Source organism: Schistocerca americana, chromosome 2, assembly GCF_021461395.2.
Source record: "Schistocerca americana isolate TAMUIC-IGC-003095 chromosome 2, iqSchAmer2.1, whole genome shotgun sequence".
NCBI lineage: Eukaryota > Metazoa > Arthropoda > Insecta > Orthoptera > Acrididae > Schistocerca > Schistocerca americana.
Genome location: NC_060120.1, coordinates 370593599 through 370617934, shown reverse-complemented (window position 1 = coordinate 370617934; position 24336 = coordinate 370593599). Strand labels below are relative to the sequence as shown.

The following is a 24336-nucleotide window of genomic DNA, read 5'->3' as shown; positions in this document are numbered from 1 at the left end:
ACTTCAGGTGTTATTTTATTACAACCTGATTTGTTAGAAGAGAGAAATTCCTAACGTTAATTTCATTATACACAACATCACTTTTGAACTTTTTTCTGTGTTCCACCAGTTCCCTTTCTTCTCTATATTGTCCCTTGTCTTCCCCTTCACCTTCACCTTCCCTACAGCACCTGGAGATCACCTGATCTTTACACATTTCTGTTTATAATTTATTATAGTTTTTTCGCTAGAAATATTTAAACACATTGGTTAAGATCAACATGCTTAAACATTTCTTAGTGAAAAAACTAGTTTCTTGACCACATCAAATTATCTTAAGCCTTGAAAGTTTTCCAATTTAGCTTTTTTTGGAAACTCATCACTCAAGTGACAAAATACATTTACATGAAAGCAAATTCTGTGAGTGGTTGAATAATGTGTGCTACATAATTTAGTTGTTATTTTGGTTCCTTCCCTTTGTGTTGTTCATTATACCTACATCTAAATCTACATACATACTCTGCAAGCTACCCAGTGTGTGTGGTAGAGGGTACCCTGTAAAACTACTAGCCATTTCCTTTCCTGTTCCATTCACTGACAGAGTGGGGGACGACGACGACGACAACAACAACAACAACAACAACAACAACAACAACAGTCTATCAGGGTGTATACATGGACAAGGGAAAAAATTCCCGGATTCATCAGTTGAAAATACAGTTTTTCCGTGTGAAATGACAGTATACTTTTCCTCGGCAGTGTAAAACTTATCAATCCTTTGAATGTTTATGGTTTTATACACAGACATAGAATTTCCTGACACTTTAGAAAACGAAACTCAGGGAAAAAAAACACATTTTGGAAAGATCATTGATGTGCAGCAACGTGTACGCTGCATATTTTCGTGTTACGAACGTATAAATTCGAATACCACCAAACACCGCATGTTACTTTCCGAATCATTGAAATCGAGATTGCAACATGCTTTTGTAAGCCAGTTATAGCTCATTTAATGTCATCTCGCCCCAGCTGATGACAGCATAGGACACGTGATGTAGTCAGTCAATAGCAAGATCACTCTTAAGTAGTGTGAACACACAAATAAGAAAAGTTAATGGTTTGAATTAATATACATAGTGTTGCTACAAGAAACGAAAAACTTTCACATATAAGATTGGTCTCTAAGATTAATAAGCTGCAAGAGAAGCTAAGCTTTCACATATAATATTGATCTTTCTTCCGCATGTTACACTTTAAGATTCATCACACAAATGTGCCAGAAAAATTTTAATAACGACATAAATGACCGATCTTCTGGGCGCGAAATTCTTCTAGATGGTCGTCCTCAAAGAGTTGATTTTTAAATGAGAGTCAAATGCTCTGTGATTTAAGAAATTCATCTTACATTTTTGCATGTAGTTCATCTTGCATAAAAGGAAATTTACTTTGAAAGTGACGCTTTTCAAACCACCATTCGCAATATTTTCCCGTGACCTGTTAGAAATTGATTCGTTTCAGCATTACCAGAGAGCGCTAGATAACAGCCGTCACTGCACTTGCGCAGCTACGATGACGCAGGAAGCCCGTATGTTCATACGTGTAAAAAATTAAAAGATCGTGCATTATGTCATAAAAGAAAAAAAAAGACATTGGAGGATACTTCAAGAGCATCGGAATTTTGTGAACCATTCTGAAATGCATAATTCGGCTTAAAGTGCACATTCGTATGTCCAGATTCGGATGTAAATTTTCTTGAATTATCTCATCTTTGGTTCTTTATTATGGCCTAATGCCATACAAGGTAGAAGATGGAACACATGCACTTGAAATGCAGCGAACAGTTGAAACTAGCCAACAGCGTGAAAGAAACACTTTGTTTCAAATAAACTGACTGCTTCAGTGGAAAAGATTAATAAAAGCCAAATCTCTTTAGCAAACCGACTAAAATAACTTCATTGTTATGCAAGGCGATTAAGGCTTGACTGTCAGAAAGGTTGAAATAAAACCTGAAATTAATAACATATTTTAGCCTTCTGTAATTATGAGGAGTTGGAGTGTTGGAAGGAAGAGACCAAACAGCAAGGCCATCGGTCTCATCAGATTAGGGAAGGACGAGGAAGGAAGTCGGCCGTACCCTTTTAAAGGAACCATCCTGGCATTTGCCTGGAGAGATTTAGAGTGTAATTATGCAAACATGTTTTAATTCATTTGATAGCTTCCGGCCACAGAAATCCGTTTTCTTTTCATTTAATGTTACAGCAATAAATGAAGAGGAAACAGCAAAAACAGAACTCTGTGCATCAGCCCCGAATCTAAGATATTTCCGTACCGGAGCAATACTAGATGGAGGCGCCCAGCCATATATCTGTAGCCAGAAGCGGGAGAAGATACTACTCATACGCAACTCAACTGCACATGCACAAGAGCCCGCATCTCCTGAAAAGAATCTAATGTAAAGAGCTGCCGCGTCATGCTCATTGGAGGCAATGTGTTGTTAGGAAGCATTGCATAGTCTTCCTAACGCCTTTGACACACTTTGCTGTTGGCAGATGCTTATATGAGCACTGTGTTTTTTTGTTGTATATGGCACATTTTCTTTGCCACTTAAGTTTTCTTTTCTTTTTTTTTTTCTCTCGTTCATGTTTTGTTGCTGCAGTATTATTCTGCAGATGCGGGATACTGTAATATCCTTTGTTGGAGTATTGGTTCTTACCACTCAAAATCACAAAAATTTAACTGAAAACTAAAACAATGAAAAATTTTTGGAGTTCTAAAAAATTCCCGGTTTTTCCCGGTTTTTCTCTCAGATGAAAAAATTCCCGGGTTTTCCCAGATCTCCCGGTTGTCCCAGGTCGTATACACCCTGGAAATGTATGTTGGCAACAGTAGGATCATTCTGTAGTCAGCTTAAAATGACAGTACTTTAAATTTTCTCAATAATGTTCTTCCAAATGAATGTTGTCTTCCCTCTAGGGATTCTCATTTGAGTTCCAGAACCATCACTGTGACACTTGTGTGTTGTTTTAACCTGGTGGTAACAAATCAAGCAGCCTGCCTCTGAATTGCTTCAATATCTTCCTTTCATTCAGATCCCAAACACTCAAGCAGTACTCAAAAATAGGTCACACCAGCATTCTATGTGTCGTCTCCTTTACAGATGACTCACACTTTCTTAAAATTCTCCCAATAAACTAAAGTTGATAACTTGTCTTCCTTACCACAATCCTCACCTGCTTCTACATCTACATCTACATCCATACTCTGCAAGCCACCTGACGGTGTGTGGCGGAGGGTACCCTGAGTACCTCTATCGGTTCTCCCTTCTGTTCCAGTCTCGTATTGTTCGTGGAAAGAAGGATTGTCTGTATGCTTCTGTGTGGGCTCTAATCTCTCTGATTTTATCCTCATGGTCTCTTCGCGAGATATACATAGGAGGGAGCAATATACTGCTGGACTCTTCGGTGAAGGTATGTTCTCAAAACTTTAACAAAAGCCCGTACCGAGCTACTGAGCGTCTCTCCTGTAGAGTCTTCCACTGGAGTTTATCTATCATCTCTGTAACGCTTTCGCGATTACTAAATGATCCTGTAATGAAGCGCGCTGCTCTCCGTTGGATCTTCTCTATCTCTTCTATCAACCCTATCTGGTACGGATCCCACACCGCTGAGCAGTATTCAAGCAGTGGGCGAACGAGTGTACTGTAACCTACTTCCTTTGTTTTCGGATTGCATTTCCTTAGGATTCTTCCAATGAGTCTCAGTCTGGCATCTGCTTTACCGACGATCAACTTTATATGATCATTCCATTTTAAATCACTCCTCATGCGTACTCCCAAATAATTTATGGAATTAACTGCTTCCAATTGCTGACCTGCTATTTTGTAGCTAAATGATAAGGGATCTATCTTTCTATGTATTCGCAGCACATTACACTTGTCTACATTGAGATTCAATTGCCGTTCCCTGCACCATGCGTCAGTTCGCTGCAGATCCTCCTGCATTTCAATACAATTTTCCATTGTTACAACGTCTCGATACACCACAGCATCATCTGCAAAAAGCCTCAGTGAACTTCCGATGTCATTCACCAGGTCATTTATGTATATTGTGAACAGCAACGGTCCCATGACACTCCCCTGTGGCACACCAGAAATCACACTTACTTCGGAAGACTTCTCTCCATTGAGAATGACATGCTGCGTTCTGTTATCTAGAAACTCCTCAATCCAATCACACAATTGGTCTGATAGTCCATATGCTCTTACTTTGCTTGTTCCGTTTCATTCTGCTTTGCAATGTTACATCCAGATATTTAAATGTGTGACTGTATCAAGAAGGACACTACTAACGCTGTACCCAAATATTGCAGGTTTGTTTTTCCTACTGATTAACATTAACTTACATTTTTACTATGTTTAGAGCCAGTTGCCATTCATCACATCAACTAAACATTTTGTCTAAATCATTTTGTACCATAGTACAGTCCCCCACCTTTGACACCTCCATGTACACCACAGCATCATCAGCAAAGAACTGCCTACTGCTAGTCAAACTTCCAGTCAGGTCATGTATGTAATACAGAAAATAATAGGAGTCCAGTCACACTTCACTGGGGCACTCCAGGTGATACCCTTGTCTCCGATGAACACTTGTTGCTGAGGTATTCCCCAAGGAAGTATTGTTCCTGAGCTATACTAACGACACAGGAGGCAATCTGAGTAGCCCTCTAAGATTGTTTGGAGATGATGCTGTCATTTACCGTCTTGTAAAGTCATCAGATGACCAAAACAAATTGCAAAATGGTTTAGATAAGATATTTGTATGGTGCGAAAAGTGGCAACTGACCCTGAATAAAGAAAAGTGTATGAAGTTATTCACATGAGTATTAAAAGAAATCTGCTAAATTTTGATTATGTGATAAGGCACACAAATCTGAAGGTTGTAAATTCAACTAAATACTTAGGGATTACAATTACAAATAACCTAAATTGGAACGATCACATAGATAATGTTGTGGGTAGAGCAAACCAAAGACTGTGATTCATTGGCAGAACACTTAGAAGGCCCAACAGTCTACTAAAGAGACTGTTTACACCATGCTTGTCCGCCCTATTCTGGGGTATTGCTGTGTGGTGTGGGATCCGCATGAGGTGGGACTGATGGATGACATCAAAAAGTTCAAAGGCAGTTCATTTTCTGTTATTGTGAAATAGGGGAGATAGTGCCACAGTCATGATGTGTGAACTGGAGTGGCAATCATTAAAAAAAAGGCGTTTTAGGTTGCAGCGGGATCTTTTTATGAAATTTCAATCACCAGTTTTCTCCTCCGATTGCAAAAACATTCTTTTGGTACCCACCTACATAGGGACAAATGATAATCACAATAAAATAAGAGAAATCACGGCTTGCACAGAAAAATTTAAGTGTTTGTTTTTCCCACACGCCATTCAAAAGTGGAACGGTAGAGAGAAAGCTTGAAGGTGGTTCATCAAACCCTGCCAGGCACTTTATTTTGAATACCAGACTAATCACATAGATGTAGATGACAACATACTGTGTTCTATTACTTAATAAGTCTTCAAGCCACTCACATATCTGGGAACCTATTCCATACGCTTCTACATTCGTTAAAAGTCTGCAGTGGGGTACCGTGACAAATGCTTTTCAGAAATCTTGTAATATGGAATCTGCCTGTTGCCCTTCATCCACAGTTCACAGAGTATCATGTGAGAAAGGGCAAGCTGAGTTCCACACAAGCAATTCTTTCTAAAAGCATGGTGATTCATGGTCGGTCTCTAGGAAATTTATTATATTCCAACTCAGAACATGTTCTAGAATTCTGTAGCAAACTGATGTTAAGAATACTGGTCTGAAAGTTTTCAGCTCCGTTCTTTAACCCTTCTTATATAGAGGAGTCAGCTGCACTTTCTCCACTCACTTGAGACTGTTTTCCAAATTTCCAGAGTCACAACTAAATTAAGCATTATTTTCTTTTTCTAGCTCCAAAAGAAGAGTTATTACAAAAACAGTTGTCAAATAATTATAATGTAAGCTGTTGCTTTAAAATTCATATATTAACTAATTTGGAATATGACACAGAGAAATTATATATTATATCTGCATGCAGTATCTTACTCACAAGGGAAGTCCTATCCTCTATAATATACTACTTCTATAAAAGGCACACCAGTGTAATACAGTAAAAATTAAAACGCAGGGTATTTGTGATCGTATATACGATGCATTATTGTCTGTGTAACAAGACAAATAAAAGAAAATTTTAATTATTGTGTTACTTACAGTTTTAAGAAACTTGCACCAGTGCCTTTGTTACAACAATCTTCATTGAACATGGCGTCAGGTCGTTTGCCACAAAAACCATAAAAAAGTCCCAGTGTCATACACAGCAATACTACAAGTACCACTGAACTCACAGATATGTCAATGTAGTATCTAGAAAACATCATGAGGTGCCACATTTAATTATAATTTTTAAACTTCGGTTACAGATAAAACCCACTTTAACTTAATAAGAAAGAGCTGACTAAGCTATTGCGTGCATTAACACAGTAATCAGTACAAGAAAACAAGTCATAACAGTTACAAATTAGAAGGGGTTATATTATTTAATAAAAATTTTCCACATCCCCTTTCAAAAGAACTCTCAGTCAGTACACTCCCCATGTTGATAAAATACAGTCTTAACATGACATTTCCTTTATCCTCCTCAAGAACCAATTTTCAATTTAATGCTTTTGGGAGTTGTTTCCTTTACATTGAGTAGTTATTAATCCAGTTCAATTCATTACATTCAATGCATGCAGTATTTGAACTCACTTTGGTCTGTTTTCTTAGGTATTAATAACAAAGAAGTTAGAAATGGTAACTTAGAAGAATAAAATACCTGTATCGGCTGTAATCATCGATTCCCTTTTGCAAATTATTGGTAATAGGTTTTCTTACACTATCATTAATCTCATCATTAAGTTTCTCAACCATTTTTGAAATTTTGTCAGCTTTATCCTGAATAGCAGCACCTGCAAAGAAAATAAAAATGACTTTGGTTCAGGAGTGCTCCCCCCCCCCCCCTCCTCTCTCTCTCTCTCTCTCTCTCTCTCTCTCTCTGTGTGTGTGTGTGGGGGGGGGGGGGGGGGGGGGGGGGGAGCGTGCGCGTGTGTTGGATTGGAGGGGGGGGGGGGGGGGTGGTTTCCACGATATACATGCAGGTGTATAGGGAACAGCTTGGAAGAACATTCCTGCATTATAGCAGACTGCCTTTCATATTTAATATGACACACATTTACAAGTTAGACATTTGACATCTGTATTAAATGCTAGAGTTAAGAGGCACTACATGTTACACTACAGTACCCAATGAAGGATGGAAATACTTACACTGATGTAACAAAAGTCGTGGGATGCCCATATATAAATGGCGGTAGTATTGCATCGCATATACTACGTATAAAAGGGCAGTGCATTGGTGGAGCTGTCATTTTTACTCAGGTGATTCAAGCGAAAGGTTTCGGACATGATTATGGCCATACAATGGGAATTAACAGACTCTGAATGTGGAATGATAGTTGGAGCTAGAAGCTTGGGACATTCCATTTCGAAAATAATTACGAAATTTTTTATTATGAGACCCACAATGTCAACAATACCAAATTTCAGCCATTACCTATCACCATGAACAAGGCAGCAGCTGATGGTCCTCACTTAACGACAAGGAGATGCAGCGTTTTGCATAGAGTTGTTAGTGTTAACAGACAAACAACACTGTGTGGAATAACAGCAGAAATCAATGTGGGACATACAAAGAATGTATCTGTTCGAGCAGTGTGACAAAATTTGGCTGGAATGGTCTATGCCAGCAGACAACCAAAGCAAGTGCCTTTGTTAACAGCATGGCATCACCTGCAGCACCTCTCCTTGGCAGGTGACCATATCGGTTGGACCCTACATAAATGGAAAACAGTGGATTGGTCATATGAGTCCCGATTTCAGTTGGTAAGACATGATGGTGGGGTTCAAGTGTGGTGCAGATCCCATGAAACCATAAGACCCTGGTTGTCAGCAAGGCATTGTGCTTGCTGGTGATGGCTCCATAATACTGTGGGCTGTGTTTACATGGAATGGACTGGGTTCTCTGGCCCAACTGAACTGATCATTGACTGGAAATGGTTATGTTCGGTTACTTGGAGACCATTTTCAGCCATTCATGGACTTCATGTTCACAAACAATGATGGAATTTTTTTGGATGACAATGTGCCATGTCATGAGCCACAATTGTTCATGATTGTTTGATGAGCATTCTGGACAATTTGAGTGAATGATTTAGCCACCAATCAAGCATTACGGGACATAACTGAGAGGTCAGTTCATGCAGAAAATCCTGCATTGGAAACACTTAATGGAATTATGTATGGCAATAGAGACAGTATACCTCAATATTATTGCAGGGGACTTCCGACAAATTGTTGAATCCATTCCAAGTCAAGCTGCTGACTACGGAGCACAAAAGGAGGTCTGACATGTTATTAGGAGGTATCCCATGACTTTTGTCATCTCAGTGTTAAGTATAGAGGCAGGATGTTCAAAATCAACTTTCACCATCCTTTGCAGCGTAAAGTATTAGGATATTCCAAATTAACTTTCACAATCCTTCGAAATTTCAATTAAACAGAAATATTTTCAGAAACTATGACGTCTACTAGTTGGGAAGAGAAGCCAGGTGTCTATCAGAATAATAATGACACTGAGACACCTGATGGATTATATAGTATCAAAATTATTCCTATGCAGTTACATATTGGCCATAAAGTCAAGTTAGGAATATTGTTTTTCCTTCTGCGTGGACATCACAGCCTCAATAAATATTAGCAAGGACATCTTTCCACCTGGCTGAATAAATTACAGCCTCACAGAATGATGTCTTGCCTGAACTCTATGAACAGAATCCAGCATACAAGTTGCACAAAATAAAGTGAAAAATATTGTTTCGGTGCACAAGTTTATAGCATTTTTCCTTTAAGTTTCAGGGTGTATACGTGGACAAGGAAAAAAAATTCCCAGATTTTTCCCGGTTAAAAATACACTTTCTCCTGGTTGAAAATACACTTTTTCGGTGTTAAGTGACAGTATACTCTTCCTCGACACTGTGAAACTCATCAGCCCTATGGTTTTATATGCGGGAGTAGAATTTCCCGGTACTTTAGAAAACGAAACTCAGATGGGGGGAAAACACGTTCTGAAAGACCTTTGATGTGCAGCAACATGTACGCTGCATATTTTCGTATTACAAAGGTATAAATTTGAATTCCACCGAACACCGCATGTTACTTTCTGAAACATTGAAATCGAGATTGCAACATGCTTTTGTAAGACAATCATAGCTTCTGTCACGTGATCTTGCCAGCTGATGACAGCCTAGGACATGTGATGTAGTCAGCTAATAGCAGGATCACTCGTAAGTAGCGCAAACACCCAAGTAAGAAAAGTTAATGGTTTAAATTAGTATACATAGCATTCACATATAATATTGGTCTTTAAGATTAATAAGCTGGAAGAGAAGCTAAGCTTTCACATATAATGTTGATCTTTTTTGCGCGTGTTACACTTTAAGCTACATCACACAAATGTGCCACTAAAACGACGTAAATGTATGATCTTTTGGGCTTGAAATTCTTGTAAATGGTCGTCCTCAAAGAGTTGATTTTTAAATGCGAGTCAAACGCTTCGTGATTTAAGAAATTCATCATACATTCTCGCACATAGTTCATCTTGCATAAAAGGAAATCTGCTTTAAATGTAACGCTTTTCAAACCACCATTCACAACATTTTCCCGCGACCTGTTAGAAATAGGTTCATTTCAGCAGTTGCAAGAGAACGCCAAATAACAAGCGTCACCGAGTTAGCACAGCTACGACGACGCAGGAAGCCCATATGTTCGTACGTGTAAAACATTAAATGATGTTATGTATGGCATAAAAGAAACAAGACATCAGGTGATACTTCAAGAGCGTCAGAATTTCGTGAACCATACTAAAACGCATAATTCGGCTTAAAATGCACATTAGTATGTAAATTTTCTTGGAGTAGCAGTACTGTATTATCTCATGTTTGGTTCTTTATTATGGCACAATGCCATACGTGCACTTGACATGCAGCGAACAGTTGAAACTAGCCAATAGTGTGAAATTAAACACTTCATTTCAAATAAATTGACTGCCTCAGCAGAAAAGATTAACTTTAAGCCAAATCTCTTAACCAAACCGGCAAAAATAACTTCATTGTCCAGTCAGAAAGATGGAAATAAAATCTGAAACTAATAACATATTTTAGGCTTCTGTAATAATGCAAACTTATTTTAATTCATTTGATAGCTCCCGGCCATGAAATTCCGTTTTGTTATCATTTAACATGAGAGCAATAAATGAAGAGGAAACAACAAAATCACTAAACGTAAACACAGATCGTGTGGGCGCTCCCCACCTCAACTCAGACTGCTCGTGCATCAGCTCCAGATTTACTATATTTCCGAACTGAGGCAATATTAAGTAGTTGTGCTCAGCCACACTTCTGTAACCAGAAGTGGGAGAAGGTACTAATCATACGCGACTCAACTGCGCACGATGAAGAGCCCATCCGCAACAGCTCAAACGAATCTAATTTAAACAGTTGTCACGTCACGCTCATCGGAGGCAGTTTGTTGTTATAAAGCATTGCATAGTCTTCCTAAAGCCTTCGACACACTTTCCTGTTGGCAGACGCTTGCATAAGCACTGTTTTGTTGTTGTATACGGTGTATATCCTTTGCAACTTAAGTTTTATTATTTTCGTTTTCTTTTTTCTCTCGTTCATGTTTTGTTGCTGCAGTATTATTCTGCAATAGCAGGATTCAGTAATATCCTTTGTTAGAGTATTAGTTCTTACCAGTCAAAATCACAAAAATTTAACTGAAAACTAAAACAATGAAAAATTCCCGGAATTCTAAACAATTCCCGGGTTTTTCCCGGTTTTCTCCCAGATGAAAAAATTCCCAGGTTTTTCCCGGATCTCCCGGTTGTCCCGGGTCGTATACACCGTGAGTTTAATAAACACAGTCGATACACATAACAGAGACTTTAGTCATCAATAATACGAGGGCTATTCAGAAAGTAGGGAACGTTTCCGTCTGACACCGCTAAGCACACCGATCACGTATATTTTGGTACGTGCGTGCTCAGCAACTCGGTCAGTATCCATAGGTGACAGCAGGAACGTCTCTGCGCACCTGGTTTTTTCGATATTCGAATTTGAAATGTGCGCTGCAATCAAAAATGCCGCAATTTGTGAGGTGCGGTCTGTGATACGGTTTTTGTTGGCAAAATAACCTAAAATCTATAGAAATTTATCGTGAACTGTGTGAAGTGTACGGAAACAACGTAATGAGCGAATGTTCCATCCGGAAATGGTGCATTCAGTTTAAAAATTGCTGAACCAACGTTCATGATGAAGAGAAGAGTGGACCCCAAGCATTGTGACTGATGATCTTGTCACTTAAGTTGATGAAATGATTTGTGAAAACTGTTGCTTTCTTTTCCACAAGTTTCACGGACTTTTTTGTTGAAATTGTCACTCAAAAGCAAGGCTACCACAAATTTTGGGCACAATGGGTGCCCTAAATGCTTAGAGAGCACCATAAAGAACAGTGAATTGGGGCAACATTGACATTCTGGAGACCTACCACAAACATGGTGGTTCATCACTGGATCGAACCATAACCGGTGATGAGACTTGGGTGAAACATGTCAATTGTGAGACAAAATTACAGTCCATGGAGTGGGGGCACACAAGGTTACCAAGAAAACCTTGTCAGCAAGGAAGTTGATGGCGACAGTGTTTTGGGATAGGCAAGGTGTGCTTATTGATTTTCTTGAGCGTGGAGCAACCATAAATTCTGCCTGGTACTGTCAAACTTTGCACAGCTTTAGAAGAACAGTTCAAAACAAAGGCCGAGGAAAGCTGACATCCAAAATTTTGTTTTTGGGTGACAATGCCCGACCTCACATGGCAAACCGCACTAAAGAAGCCCTTAATTCATTAAAATAGGAAATTTTCCCTCATCAGCCCTATAGCCCCAATCTTGCACCAAGCGACTTCCACTTGTTTCCCAACATGAAGTATTGTCTTGCAATGCAGCGCTTTGATGACGACGCAGAACTCTAGGCGGCCGTGACTCACTGGCTGAAGTCTCAGGCGGCAGAATTTTACGACGAAGGTCTTTCAAAGCCTGTCCACTCTCATGATAAGTGCCTCAATGTGTTGGTGACTAGTGGAAAAGCAGTATGTCAATCATTCTTTCAGATGTGTATAATAAAATGTATTTCTTGTACTTAGCTTTTCTTTAATGCCAAAACTTTCCCTACTTTCTGAATAGCCCTCGTATATTCTCCTTCACTATTTACAACAATCTAAAGCTAAAAACTCATTAAACTATGCTTGGAGCATATTTTCACTCGGAAAGGAAGTTCCTTAAAGGCTGTTCAATAGAGAGCGGAAAACATGAAAATCTGAGGGCACAAGAGTAAGTGAATGTGGGTGTGGAATGACTTCCCACCCAAATTGCTGTACAGTGTTCTTCGTCAGTCTAGAAGAAAGCAGGTGGATATTATCACAGAGCAGCATCACTTCACTTCATGCAGTCTTTCAATTTGTTGTTCTTGGATTGGGTCTGTAAGATGTCTCAGTTGTTGACAACAAATATCAGAAAGGGTTACACTTTGTGGAAGCAATTCATAGTACACCACACCATCCCTGTTCCACCAGATGCATAACATTATCTTTTGAGTATGCACGCAGGTCTTTCTATGAGGAGTTGCTGCTTTGTCTGGGCCCAACCATTTGTTTCTTTTCCCTATGTTTGCATAGAGATACCATATCTCATCACTAGTAACAATACAGGATAATAACCCTCTAACTGCTCTGGACATGTTAATGTGTGCCTTTGTACCTGTCCGTGTGTGCTCTGAATGTATTTACGTGCACCACCAGTCCTTCTACCTGGTACTCTGAACGTGTTTACGCGCGCTGCATTAGTGGCACCTGTGTGTTCCTGATGTGCTGAGACACGCTGCCACTTCTTCCCCTGTGGCCTCTGGCCGCATTAACACACCCAGCCGTATATTCATGCTGAGCGCCTAGTAGCTGTTCAGTGTTCCGCTGGCACGGTTGAAGTCTCGTGAGCATTTGCTGCTGTGTTCTTGTGTCGCAGTTTTCATATGTGCATTTCCTGACTGTTCACGCCGTTAACGTTTTGAGAAGAAAATGACACACCTTCATGGTTGTACAGACAAAGAAATCTTCGAAATTCTCACTAGAAGCAACAGTGAGAATGAAATTTTCGACAGCGATGGCAGTGATTATTCTTCGATTGAATCTCTAAGTAAAAGTCCTGTGCCATGTACTTCAGCTGGCACAATGCATCTGTCAACATGGGAGGGATATATCATTCAGAATCTGATGGGTCTGAGAGTGATAGTGAAGTGCCATTGAAAAGAGCTCGCTTTAGCGACACGTTTGACCGGAAGAAAAGTGATTTTCGTCCATTTATGCATGCGTTCGATGCTTCAGCTTCTGGACACAACAGTGATTTAGGGCCAGATTCAAGTGTATTATCATAATTCCTAGTATTTTTAATAGAAGAACTGATTAAATTTGTAGCAGATGAAACCAACAGAATTTTTTTTTTTTTTTAAGAAAATACGCCAGAATCAGAGAATTCTCGTTTGTCCAGATGGAAAGAAATGGGCTTCGAGGAACTGCATTTCCTTCGTTGCTGTTTGTATGCTAATGGCTCATATGAAAAAGCTGAAAATCAGTGACTATTGATCCACAGACATACTCTTTAACACTCCTGTTTTTGACAAAATTAAGCACAGGGGCCGTTTTCTGTTAATTTTAAGAATGCTTCACTTCAGTGACAACTCTGTCACCAATGAAGGAGACAAGTTATTTAAAATTAGGTATATTGTTGATAAAATTCGCACAACATTTTGCAGTATATTTCATCCATATCAAAAGCTCTGCATTGACGAAAGCCTCTTGTTGTTCAAAGGGTGATTATTGTTCAAACAGTACATTCCCTCGAAAAGAAGTAGGTTTGGAATAAAAACATTTGTGCTATGTGACTGCCAGACAGGTTATATCCTGGATTTCATTGTTTACACAGGCACAAATACTGCAATTGACTTCCACAATCTGGGGAAAAGTGGCAACATAGTAGTAGCATCGATGAAACCATTTTTAGGACAGGGACATACACTCTATTTCGATGATTGGTATTCAAGCCCAGACCTGTTCCTTTGGCTTCATAACCATGGAACAAACGCATGTGGTACTGTTCACAAAAACAGACATAACATGCCAAAATTAGAAAACAAACTAAAACGAGGAGAAATACAGTTTATGTCCACTGACACAATCCTTGCCATGAGATGGTGTGACAAAAGAGAAGTGTAGATGCTGACCACCTGTAAAACTGCAGAAATAGTTGAGATGGAAAAGACAAACAGAAAGAGAGGTGAAAGATTAAGGACACCACAATGTGTTGCAGATTACAACAAGAGTATGGGTGCTGTTGATCGCTGTGACATGCTGCTGAGTTCAGTGCAATCAGTACGAAAGACTGTCAAGTGGTACAAAAAGTTCTTTTTCCACGTACTGGATCTGCGCATTTTAAATGTCCATGCTCTCCACAGAGTAGTAACAGGATGAATAATGCAACTAGTGGAATTTCAATTATGTCTGGTAAGAGAGCTTGTTGAAACTTACACAAAAGAATGGAGGAAAGCTGGCAGAGGAAAACACTCTGAAGACGAGAATCCACCAAGATTTACTGGGAGGCATTTTCAAAAGGACATTGAGATGTAAAATGCGAAGAAATGTATGCCAATGCATCGGTGCACAGTGTGCTGGAAGCAGAAAGAGCACCGAGAAACGAGATACAAATTTAGAGCATGCAACATACCACTATGTGTAGTGCCATGTTTTGAGGCATATCATACTAAACAAAACTACAAGCGTGAGTCAAATAAAAACCTTAAATTTGTAATAACAAATCGAAACTTTGCGCCATTATCCTGTAAGTTGGTAAGCGTGCAACAAACAGTGTGTAGAATGGCCTGCAGGTGGCAGCATACTGCAGATGCACACATACCGTCGCAGTATCAGTATAAAGATGGCTGCCCCACTTGCGACTTGCGCCAGGGAAGAACAGCATTCTGTTATTCGGTTTTTGCATAGTTAAGGTGTGAATTCTATTGAAATTCATCGATGAGTGAAGGTTCAGTACTGTGATGCATGTTTGTCACATCAGCAAGTCTACGAATGGAGTAGGAAGTTCGCAAATGGTTTGACTTCAATGGGAGATGCTCCTCATTCAGGTCAGGCACAACGAGTTGTGACTCCACAGACCATTGCAGCATGTTTACAGACTAGTCATGGGTCAGCACACCACATTGTGCATAATGTGCTCCAGTTTCACAGTGTCTGCAAGATGGGTGCCACAGCAGCTGACTCCTGAAATGAGAGAACGACGTGTTGATGCTTGTGAAGAACTTCTTCAGCACTCTGAACGACAAGATGATGGCTTCCTTGCAAGAATCATTACATGGGGACAAAACCTGGGTTCACTTCCACCAACCGGAAATGATGAGAGCGAGCAAGGAATGGCGCCATTCCTCATCACCAAAACCAAAGAAGTTTCAAACAGAACCATCAGCAGGGAAGGCTATGCTGACTCTCTTTTGGGACAAAAAAGGCATCATTTTGGAGCATTACATGCCTAGAGGGACTAGTGTCACCAGTGCATCATACACAGATCTCCTAAAAAAATCATATGCGGCCTGCAATCACATCAAAGTGATGTGGATTGCTGTCACCAGGTGTCCTGCAAGCCCCCACACTGCCTGTACAACAGTTGCAGCAATCACAGACCTGCATTTTGAGTGTCTTCCTAATCCACCATACTCGCCAGACCTTGCCCCAAGTGATTCCCATATGTCTGGACCACTCAGAGACACAACAGGAGGAAAGAAGTTCCGTTCTGACGTTTTAATGAAGAGGTACGCCACGCGTTGCATGAGTGGTTGCGCGGACTAACAAAAGAATTTTTTTCTAAAGGAATTTGCGCAGTTTGTAAGCACTGGAGGACCTGCATTGAGTGTGGGGGAGATTATGTTGAAAAGTAATACAGCTCTGTACCACTCCTGCACAATAAATATTTTTTTAAATATTATTTAAGGTTTTCATTTGACTCAACCTCGTATTAACCGTCTATAATCACTCAGAAGAGAAGAAGCGACATTGATATTTCTAAAAGTAAAAGACAACAAAAAGGATATAAAAAATATAAAAATTGTATCCAAAATAAAATAAAAACATATATATTTTGAACTTCGCCAGTGCCGGTCCAAAGCCCGGATCAAAAAGAAGGATGGAAAATATATTCGGAAGGTGTAAAATTGCTCCAACACTTATGATTTCTGACTTTGAAGCCATTTTACAGAGGTGTTACCGCACTCTCAAAAACACAAACTGCATTTCTCAGATGCCAATGAATCTATTAAGCATAAAATTAAAACAAACATAGTGCTACATTGCTGATTTAAACAAAAATCACGTTCATTTGCATGGCGACCTTCCGCAGCACCTCTAACAATTAATTATTGTTAGCTTTGCTGTCTTAATCTTACTGCAATTAATGAAGAGGAATTTCACACTAGATGTGTTTTGCTTTTATTTACAAAGCATCCTCTGTGTTCACTGTTTTTCCTGCTTCATGTCAACCTCTGCTAATGAACAGAGGGAAAGCAGTGGTGCGCAACACATGAAGCAGGAAAACCAGTGAACACAGAAGATGCTTTGCAAATAAAAGCAAAACGCATCTGGTGTGAAATTATTTTTCATTAATTGCAGTAAGCTTAAGACAGCAAAGCTAACAATTAATTAATTCTACATATCGTTTATTATAGTGATTCTTAGCAACATAAGCAGTTTCAATGCACATCATGTGTGTCCAGTAATTCATCTGCAGATTCACAGTCACGGAAAAAGTATCGAGATACATCATGTGACAGTAATACATCATGTACAGTAATCACACTCAGAAGGTGAGACAGCCGTGCACCCCTTGGCTTGAGAAAAATTCAGCACAGGGCATGTTCGGCCAAGCGCGAGCTCAGCTGCAAGCAACGGTCCGTGGGGAAAGCCATTCGTGTAGGTACCAGGATTAGGCGGCCTCAACGGCACGCTCGACCCTGCTAGATGGATGCACGGCTGCGGCAGCCAAAGGGATAATGGTCGGTGTTGTTCACGAGCCAACTGACGAGCAAGCACAGATGCACATAGAGCCACATGTTGATTTTTGTGGGTTTGGCTTATCATACGAGGTGTGGCTAGAAAAAAACCGGACTAGTACTGGTGAAACAATAAAACGAATGCAATAAGGCTGAAAGTCGCGTGGCCTGTCACGTGACTCTCGCTCCACCTACTGCTCGAGTTTCATCTGTCTCCTGCACTCAGTCTGCCCGTGGCGTCTGTTTTAAGTAGTTGACGTTTTGTCTGTGCGTTGAAAAATGTTGAGTGTACAGAAAGAACAGCGTGTTAACATCAAATTTTGTTTCAAAGTAGGAAAATCTGCAAGTGAAACGTTTGTAATGTTACAACAAGTGTACGGCGATGATTGTTTATCGCGAACACAAGTGTCTGAGTGGTTTAAACGATTTAAAGATGGCCGCGAAGACACCAGTTATGAGACTCGCACTGGCAGACCATTGTCAGCAAAAACTGATGCAAACATTGAAAAAATCGGTAAACTTGTTCGACAAGATCGCCGTTTAACAATCAGAGCAGTGTCTGAGTTAACAGGAGTTGACAAGGAAAGTGTTAGGCAGATTCTTCATGAAAGTTTCAACATGAACAAAGTGTATTCAAAAATGGTTCCAAAGTGTCTCACAATTGAACAGAAGGATCGCCGAAGAATGATTTGTTCTGACATCCTGGAAAACATTGAAAGTGATCCCACCTTCTTACAAAATGTTATTACTTGCGATGAATTGTGGTTTTTTACTTACGATCCCGAAACTAAACGCCAATCGATGCATTGGAAAACTCCTGGTTCTCCACGACAAAAAAAACCACGAATGTCAAAATCGAAATTCAAGGCAATGCTGATTGTTTTTTTTGACATCAAAGGGATTGTGCACATTGATTGGGTACCAGAGGGACAAACAGTGAATCAGCATTACTACATTAGCGTCCTGGCTACCCTACGTGAGCGAGTACGGAGAAAACGGAACGATTTGTGGAGAAAAAAGTCATGGATCCTTCACCAAGACAATGCCCCAGCTCACAGTGCGTTGTCAGTGAAGACGTTTTTTTTTCTTTTCCCTAAAGTCAAGTCAGCTTTGAAAGGAACTAGATTTGAGACTGTTGAAGCAGTAAAAGAAAAAGCGACGGAAGTAATGTATGGACTTACCGAAAATAATCTGCAGCATTGCTATGAACAGTGGAAAATTCGTATGGAGCGGTGTTGAGACCGAGGAGGAGAGTACATTGAAGGAGATAACATGAAATTGTAAATAATTGTAAATAAATGTTTTTTCCAGCATCAGTCCAGTTTTTTTCTAGCCGCACCTCGTATGTGGTACCCATACACCCGATTTCCAAACCTTTCCCATTACATGCAAAAGATGTCTGATGCCACAATGATCACACTTCATCAAATCTGACAGTTCCCGAGTACACTGATCTCGATCATTGTGGACTAATGCATTTAAACGATCTTCATCAAATCTCGAATGTCTTTCTGAATGTGTAGAGTCACTGATGTCAAAACGATCCTCCTTAAAATGAGAAAACCACTTTCCTGTCATGCTCTGTCCACAGATTAGGGAAAAACCATTCAGTATCATGACAGAAAGACTAACAGGTAATAAGATTCTATTATGACCATCCTCAACAGTCAAGTAGTCAAGCCAGTCAATGAGATACCAACTAAAGCTGCCACTGGCATGTGTGTGCACTGCTCCATTGTACCAATAGATGATGTTTTGTAACTGGAAACACTTGTATAAAAACAGAGATAGTATAATTTCCAAACACGTGACAATTATTTCATTTTTTTAAATGCTGATGGAAGTTTGTCAGTCTCAACATGAGGTCAAAAATGGCATTTTCATGTCTTACAGAGAAATTAAATGACTTTGAATTTACTTTTAAACAATGAGTAGTACTTCCTAGGTGACACCTGATTTTTGAAATTCAGCCATAGTCAAAGACCTGTTGTTTCATCTATCGAAGGAAACATTGGCATTTAATGACCTGTAAGCAATGAGATCATTTGAGAGAAGACAGCACAACTCAAGATTAAAAAAGGATGAGGAAGGAAATAGGTTGTGCACTTTCAAAGGAACCATATCTACATTTGAATTAAGTGATTTAGGGACATCACAGAAAACCTGAATCTGGATGGTCGGATGGGGACTGAATCTCTGTCCTCCAGAACACAAATCCAGTATGCTAATCACTGCACGAACATGCTTGGTGTTTCATCTAATTGTAGGAATCATCACCAGAGTTAAGAAGTAACTGGGTAGATCATGCATCATTTATTGCTTCCATAAGCAAAACTTTAGTCGTATCAACCATCTTTATAAGTACAGTATCAAAGTATTTGCTTTTCAAACCAGTAAATGTCAGTGAACATAGCAAGTAGTCTCTCATGTCATCTTTGCTTGTTAAATCTGTTGTCCCATGGAAACTAAACTGATGTTTGTGAAGCTATTCCGTACAGTTGCAGTAAATTTCTGTATCAAAACAACTTTGACAGAGCAACTTCTTTGATGGTGAATACAAAACCCACCCAGTTTTGGTACACAAATGGTGTTTCTCATATGGTATCAGTCAAAAAGGAGCACAGGAAGTTCCCTGAATTTCACCAATGCAAGCATGTGATTCACAACGTAATAGATTGCTACTCACCATACAAGATGGATCAAAAAGTAAAGTGAAGTTTCGTTTTTCTTAAAGAATCTTTATTTATTCTTCAACATCAACTTTGTCCCCGACAAAATACTTCCCCCTCAGATGCAATACACTTGTGCCAGTGCATTTTCCAATCTTGGCAGTACTTGTGGAACCTACTTTTCATTATGGTGTTCAGCTCCTTCAGCAATTCTGTTTTTATCTCATCAATGGTGGCAAAACAACATCTTTTCATGGTTCGTATCAGCCTCAGGAATAGAGGGAAGTCACAGGGGGCCATGTCTGACAAATACAGTGGCTGAGGCAACATAACAGTTTTATCTTTTGCCAAAAAATCATGAACAACCATTGAGGCGTGAGTGGGAGCATTACCGTGACAATTTCACGAGGGTTTTTGTCGAAATTCTGGTTGTTTTCTTCGGACTGCCATGCAAACAGTACGTAACTTCCAGGTAGTATTCCTTACAAGGCACGAACTCATGATGCACTATTATGTTGTAATCTAAGAAAACAGTGAGAAGAACCTTCGCATGTGATCAAACTTGTCAAAATTTTTTGGCCTTTGCTCTTCGCGTAGTTTCTATTGGAACAACTGGGCCTTGGTTTTGATGACATACCCCAACAACCATGTTTAATCACCTGTTATAGCCTTCTTTATAAGTTCTGGGTCATTGTCAACTTCATTCAGCAATTCCGAGCAATGTTTATGTCATGTCTCCTCGGTCAGAATTCAATGATTTTGGATCAAACTTTGCTACTACACATTGCATGCACAAAACATCTAAAAATATTGCTTGACATGAGCCAAAGGACATGCCAACATATTCAGCAAACTCTCTGATGGTGATTTGACATTTTTTCTTTACTTCTTCCACACTGTCATCAATAATTGATGTGCTAGGCTGTCCAGAATGGTTGACGTCTTCAATGTCTTCTTTCCCCTCTTCAAAACGTTTATACTACTTGGAAACTCTTGTCTTACTCATAGTAGATTCACCAAAATCCACAGACATTTCGAATATGGTGCTGCGTTTTACTCCATTTTTCAAGTAAAATTTAATGCAAATTCTTTGATTCATCTTTTTTTAAAGTAAAAGTTCACCAACCACTTGAAAACATGTATAATTTGACTGTCACCAACACATCAAATATTCAAAACAGCAACACATTAAATATTCAAAACAGTTGAAAATGCAAATACACATCAGATCAACAATGCTTCTCTCTCTCTCTCTCTCTCTCTCTCTCTCTCTCTCTCTCTCTGTGTGTGTGTGTGTGTGTGTGTGTGTGTGTGTGTGTGTGTGTGTGTGTGTGTCAGATTATAAGGCCCACGAAACTAAAAAATGCCTGTCACTTTTCGATCACACCTCATGCAGAGAAGATGCAGAGTTGCAGAAAACACACACACACACAAACCACTGTCTCTGATCACATAGGCCAGACTGCGAGTAACTGCACCTGATAGTAGGAGAAATCCGTGGGTGGTGAGGATAAGGAGGAGGCTAGGGCAGGAAGGGATAGAGACAGCAGGGTAGGGGTATGGGAAAGTGCAGTGCTGCTTGTGGGATGTGGTGGGGACGGGGGAAGGCTGCTAGGTGCACCTTATGTTTTCTATTATTTGATTCACAACATGAAAATAGAGAGGAAGGTAGAATTGTTTTGTAGATATATCAGTGTTCAGAAGAAGTGAAAGATCTTTAGGACACTAAGTTTACAGAAAGACCACTTACACAGGTGTGATATCTGTAAATAATTCCAATCAGCACTTTAATCAGAAAAAGATGAGGAATAAATCATTGATGCATCGACCTAATGGAATCTGTTGAGTACACACAGAAATACCTGAATCTTTAAACATTGCCATAAGAAGAAATGGTTATTCTGATTAAGAGATAAGTAGGACACTACACTCCAGAGGGACTGTATATCTTTGTGAAAGACAATCAATTAAGAAAAAAACTTGTCTCTCACTTATGAAAACAACTGCCAGTGATGATGTGTTTTCAGGCTGTATTACAGGCCTTCTCCTGACCAAAAGACAATGGAGAAATGTTAGATGAACAAACAAGAAAACCATTAAGCTGTTTGGAATGCTCCTGTCACAATTTATTAAAGACTCTTTCTTTAATGACAGGAGCCTGAACAACAGTTGTAGACATGCTTGGGCATGAATAACATTGAACTCTGGAACACTGCATTTATAATGGCTAGTTACTAGCCAAAATCTGGATCTGCTCTAATAAAGGTAGAATGGAAATTGCTGCTCTCTACCATTTTGAAAGTCTTATCACAGATGTTGAGGGCATTCCATTTTTCTAATGGGAGGTAATTTGATATCCTATGTTCCCACAATGCTTACGGCCTCATCATTGGCTAGTCCCTGTCCTCTGCCTGCCTATTCCCTGCACTCATTCCAGCCATCCCATCTGCGTAGTTCTTTTCCATTCTCTGCTCTACCCGTCTCCTTTCCCCTTTGCCCTCCCCAGCACATACTCCTGATGCTGCACCTAGCAGCCCACTATCCTGTCCCCCACTACATCCTGTACACTTCCATAGGCAGCACTGGCATCTTCCCCTATCCTGTCCCCCACTACATCCTGTATACTTCCATAGGCAGCACTGGTATCTTCCCCTAGCATACCCTGCTGCCCCTCTCTCTCCCCATACCAAATCACACTACTTCTGTACCATCACAATGCTTCCCAGCAAACATTGCTGCTCACCATGGACCCAGTTGCAGTTGGGCCTTAGCAACCTAAGACAACAGTGGCCATGTTTGGGTGTGTTATGCCTGTGTGAATGTGTGTTTTGTTCTGTCTGTATCTCATGAAGGACTTAGGCACACACTGACATGGTGTGACAAGTGCTGTGACACGTGGCATAGCAGACGCATGGCAGTGTCATGGTATGCATGTGACTATGCCAACAGATGTAAAGTGGCATCATGCTTCCTTCAGGCGATGAACATGTAGTTAGTTGTCAGTACGACTTTTTCTTTGTGTAAAAAATTAAAAACCGTTGTTCTGGGATTTGTGTGTATTCTCTACTATGCAGCCTTTCTCGTTTGATTTTGAGGAAACTACATTAAACAAATATTCTTTCACAGTTTGAATAAACTGGCTTTCTTTTGTTGCTGTGTATAGCTATTATGATGCTTTGAAGTAAAGTAAACTACTGCACATATTTCAAAAAAATTATAGTGAATAGTACATGCACTGTCCAGCTTATATTTGGTGCATGCTGGTCACACAGTGCACAAAATGTGGCTAACAAAGTTTTTAACACTGGAACTGGAGCCGTACCAGTCGCGAGCAAATTGGTTACATATTCCAGCATTTGGCTGCAATGGGCTACAACATTGACTCTATAGCGAAGTACTATGTGGAGTTGTGCCTCATATGTCTCTTTCATATGTGTTTATGAAGTCAATTACAATCACTTTATGAGTTGTTTTCATTTTACAACTAGAGATGGACAATTGCAGATGCAGCAGCAGAGTTAGCTACATCATGTACGTGTCAATTTTTCTTGTCTGAACTAATAGTTTTAGTCACAAAATGTTCAGTAACTGTTTTAATTCATATATTGTCAAACAAATGGCATGTACATGTTACAGCAAGCAATGAAAGTGAAATTTCATTTCCTGTTGGTATAACTAAAGCATATTGTGTTCTGGAAGTCAGCAACTTGAAAATACACTTACTGCAAAAAGAATTGAGTTCGTCACAAACTTGGATCTGAGAAGAAGAAATTTGTCAGGAATAAGAAAAGAGATGCAATGACTAATTATTTTGTAAGTGAGATTTATAAAATGCCTTTACAGGACAGCATAACCTCAAGTGCAACATAAGGCAAATTATGAGCTGTCATATGCACTTCCCTTTACATGAACAATTTTGTCAATTTCATTGTTCTGTCTTGGTAGCTGCATTTATAAATTCTTCCATGCCATAATGAAACAAACTAATCTGTTACTGCTACCTCTTCCTCAAACTATCCAGTAATCCACTTTGGAGCAGTGCTTACTGAATGTCCCCCCCCCCCCCCCCTGGCTTACGTTGACAGTCAGTACTTTGATGTGGTGAGCATTGGACCACCAAACAAGCTGCACCCCCCCCCCTCCCCCCAATAAGCAGATATCCTCTGCAAGTGGGGATGAAAATTGGGTTTCAACAAGAAATTCAGACAACCACAGTATAACAGCCCAGAATACTTTATTAAGATGTGGTGAATGGCTAAAAGTGTAGTGTTCAACATTCATCTGGCATTTTCGTCATTCCAGTAAAGGCTGCTCCTTTATACTGTTTGTGTTCCACCTGAAGTAGCAA

At 39.8% G+C, this 24336-nt stretch overlaps 1 protein-coding gene across 4 annotated transcripts in view; it reads right to left on the bottom strand.

The window, feature by feature from the left end:
* LOC124596381 (prominin-like protein) overlaps nucleotides 1-24336 on the bottom strand; it is a 527082-nt gene that overhangs the window by 137172 nt on the left and 365574 nt on the right. For all 4 annotated transcript variants that reach the window (XM_047135497.1, XM_047135496.1, XM_047135495.1 and 1 more), the window contains 2 exons: nucleotides 6883-7015; nucleotides 6279-6431 (listed from right to left, as the gene is read on the bottom strand). In XM_047135497.1, the coding sequence (XP_046991453.1) occupies nucleotides 6279-6431; nucleotides 6883-7015 (286 nt within the window). The remainder of the gene's footprint in view (nucleotides 1-6278; nucleotides 6432-6882; nucleotides 7016-24336) is intronic.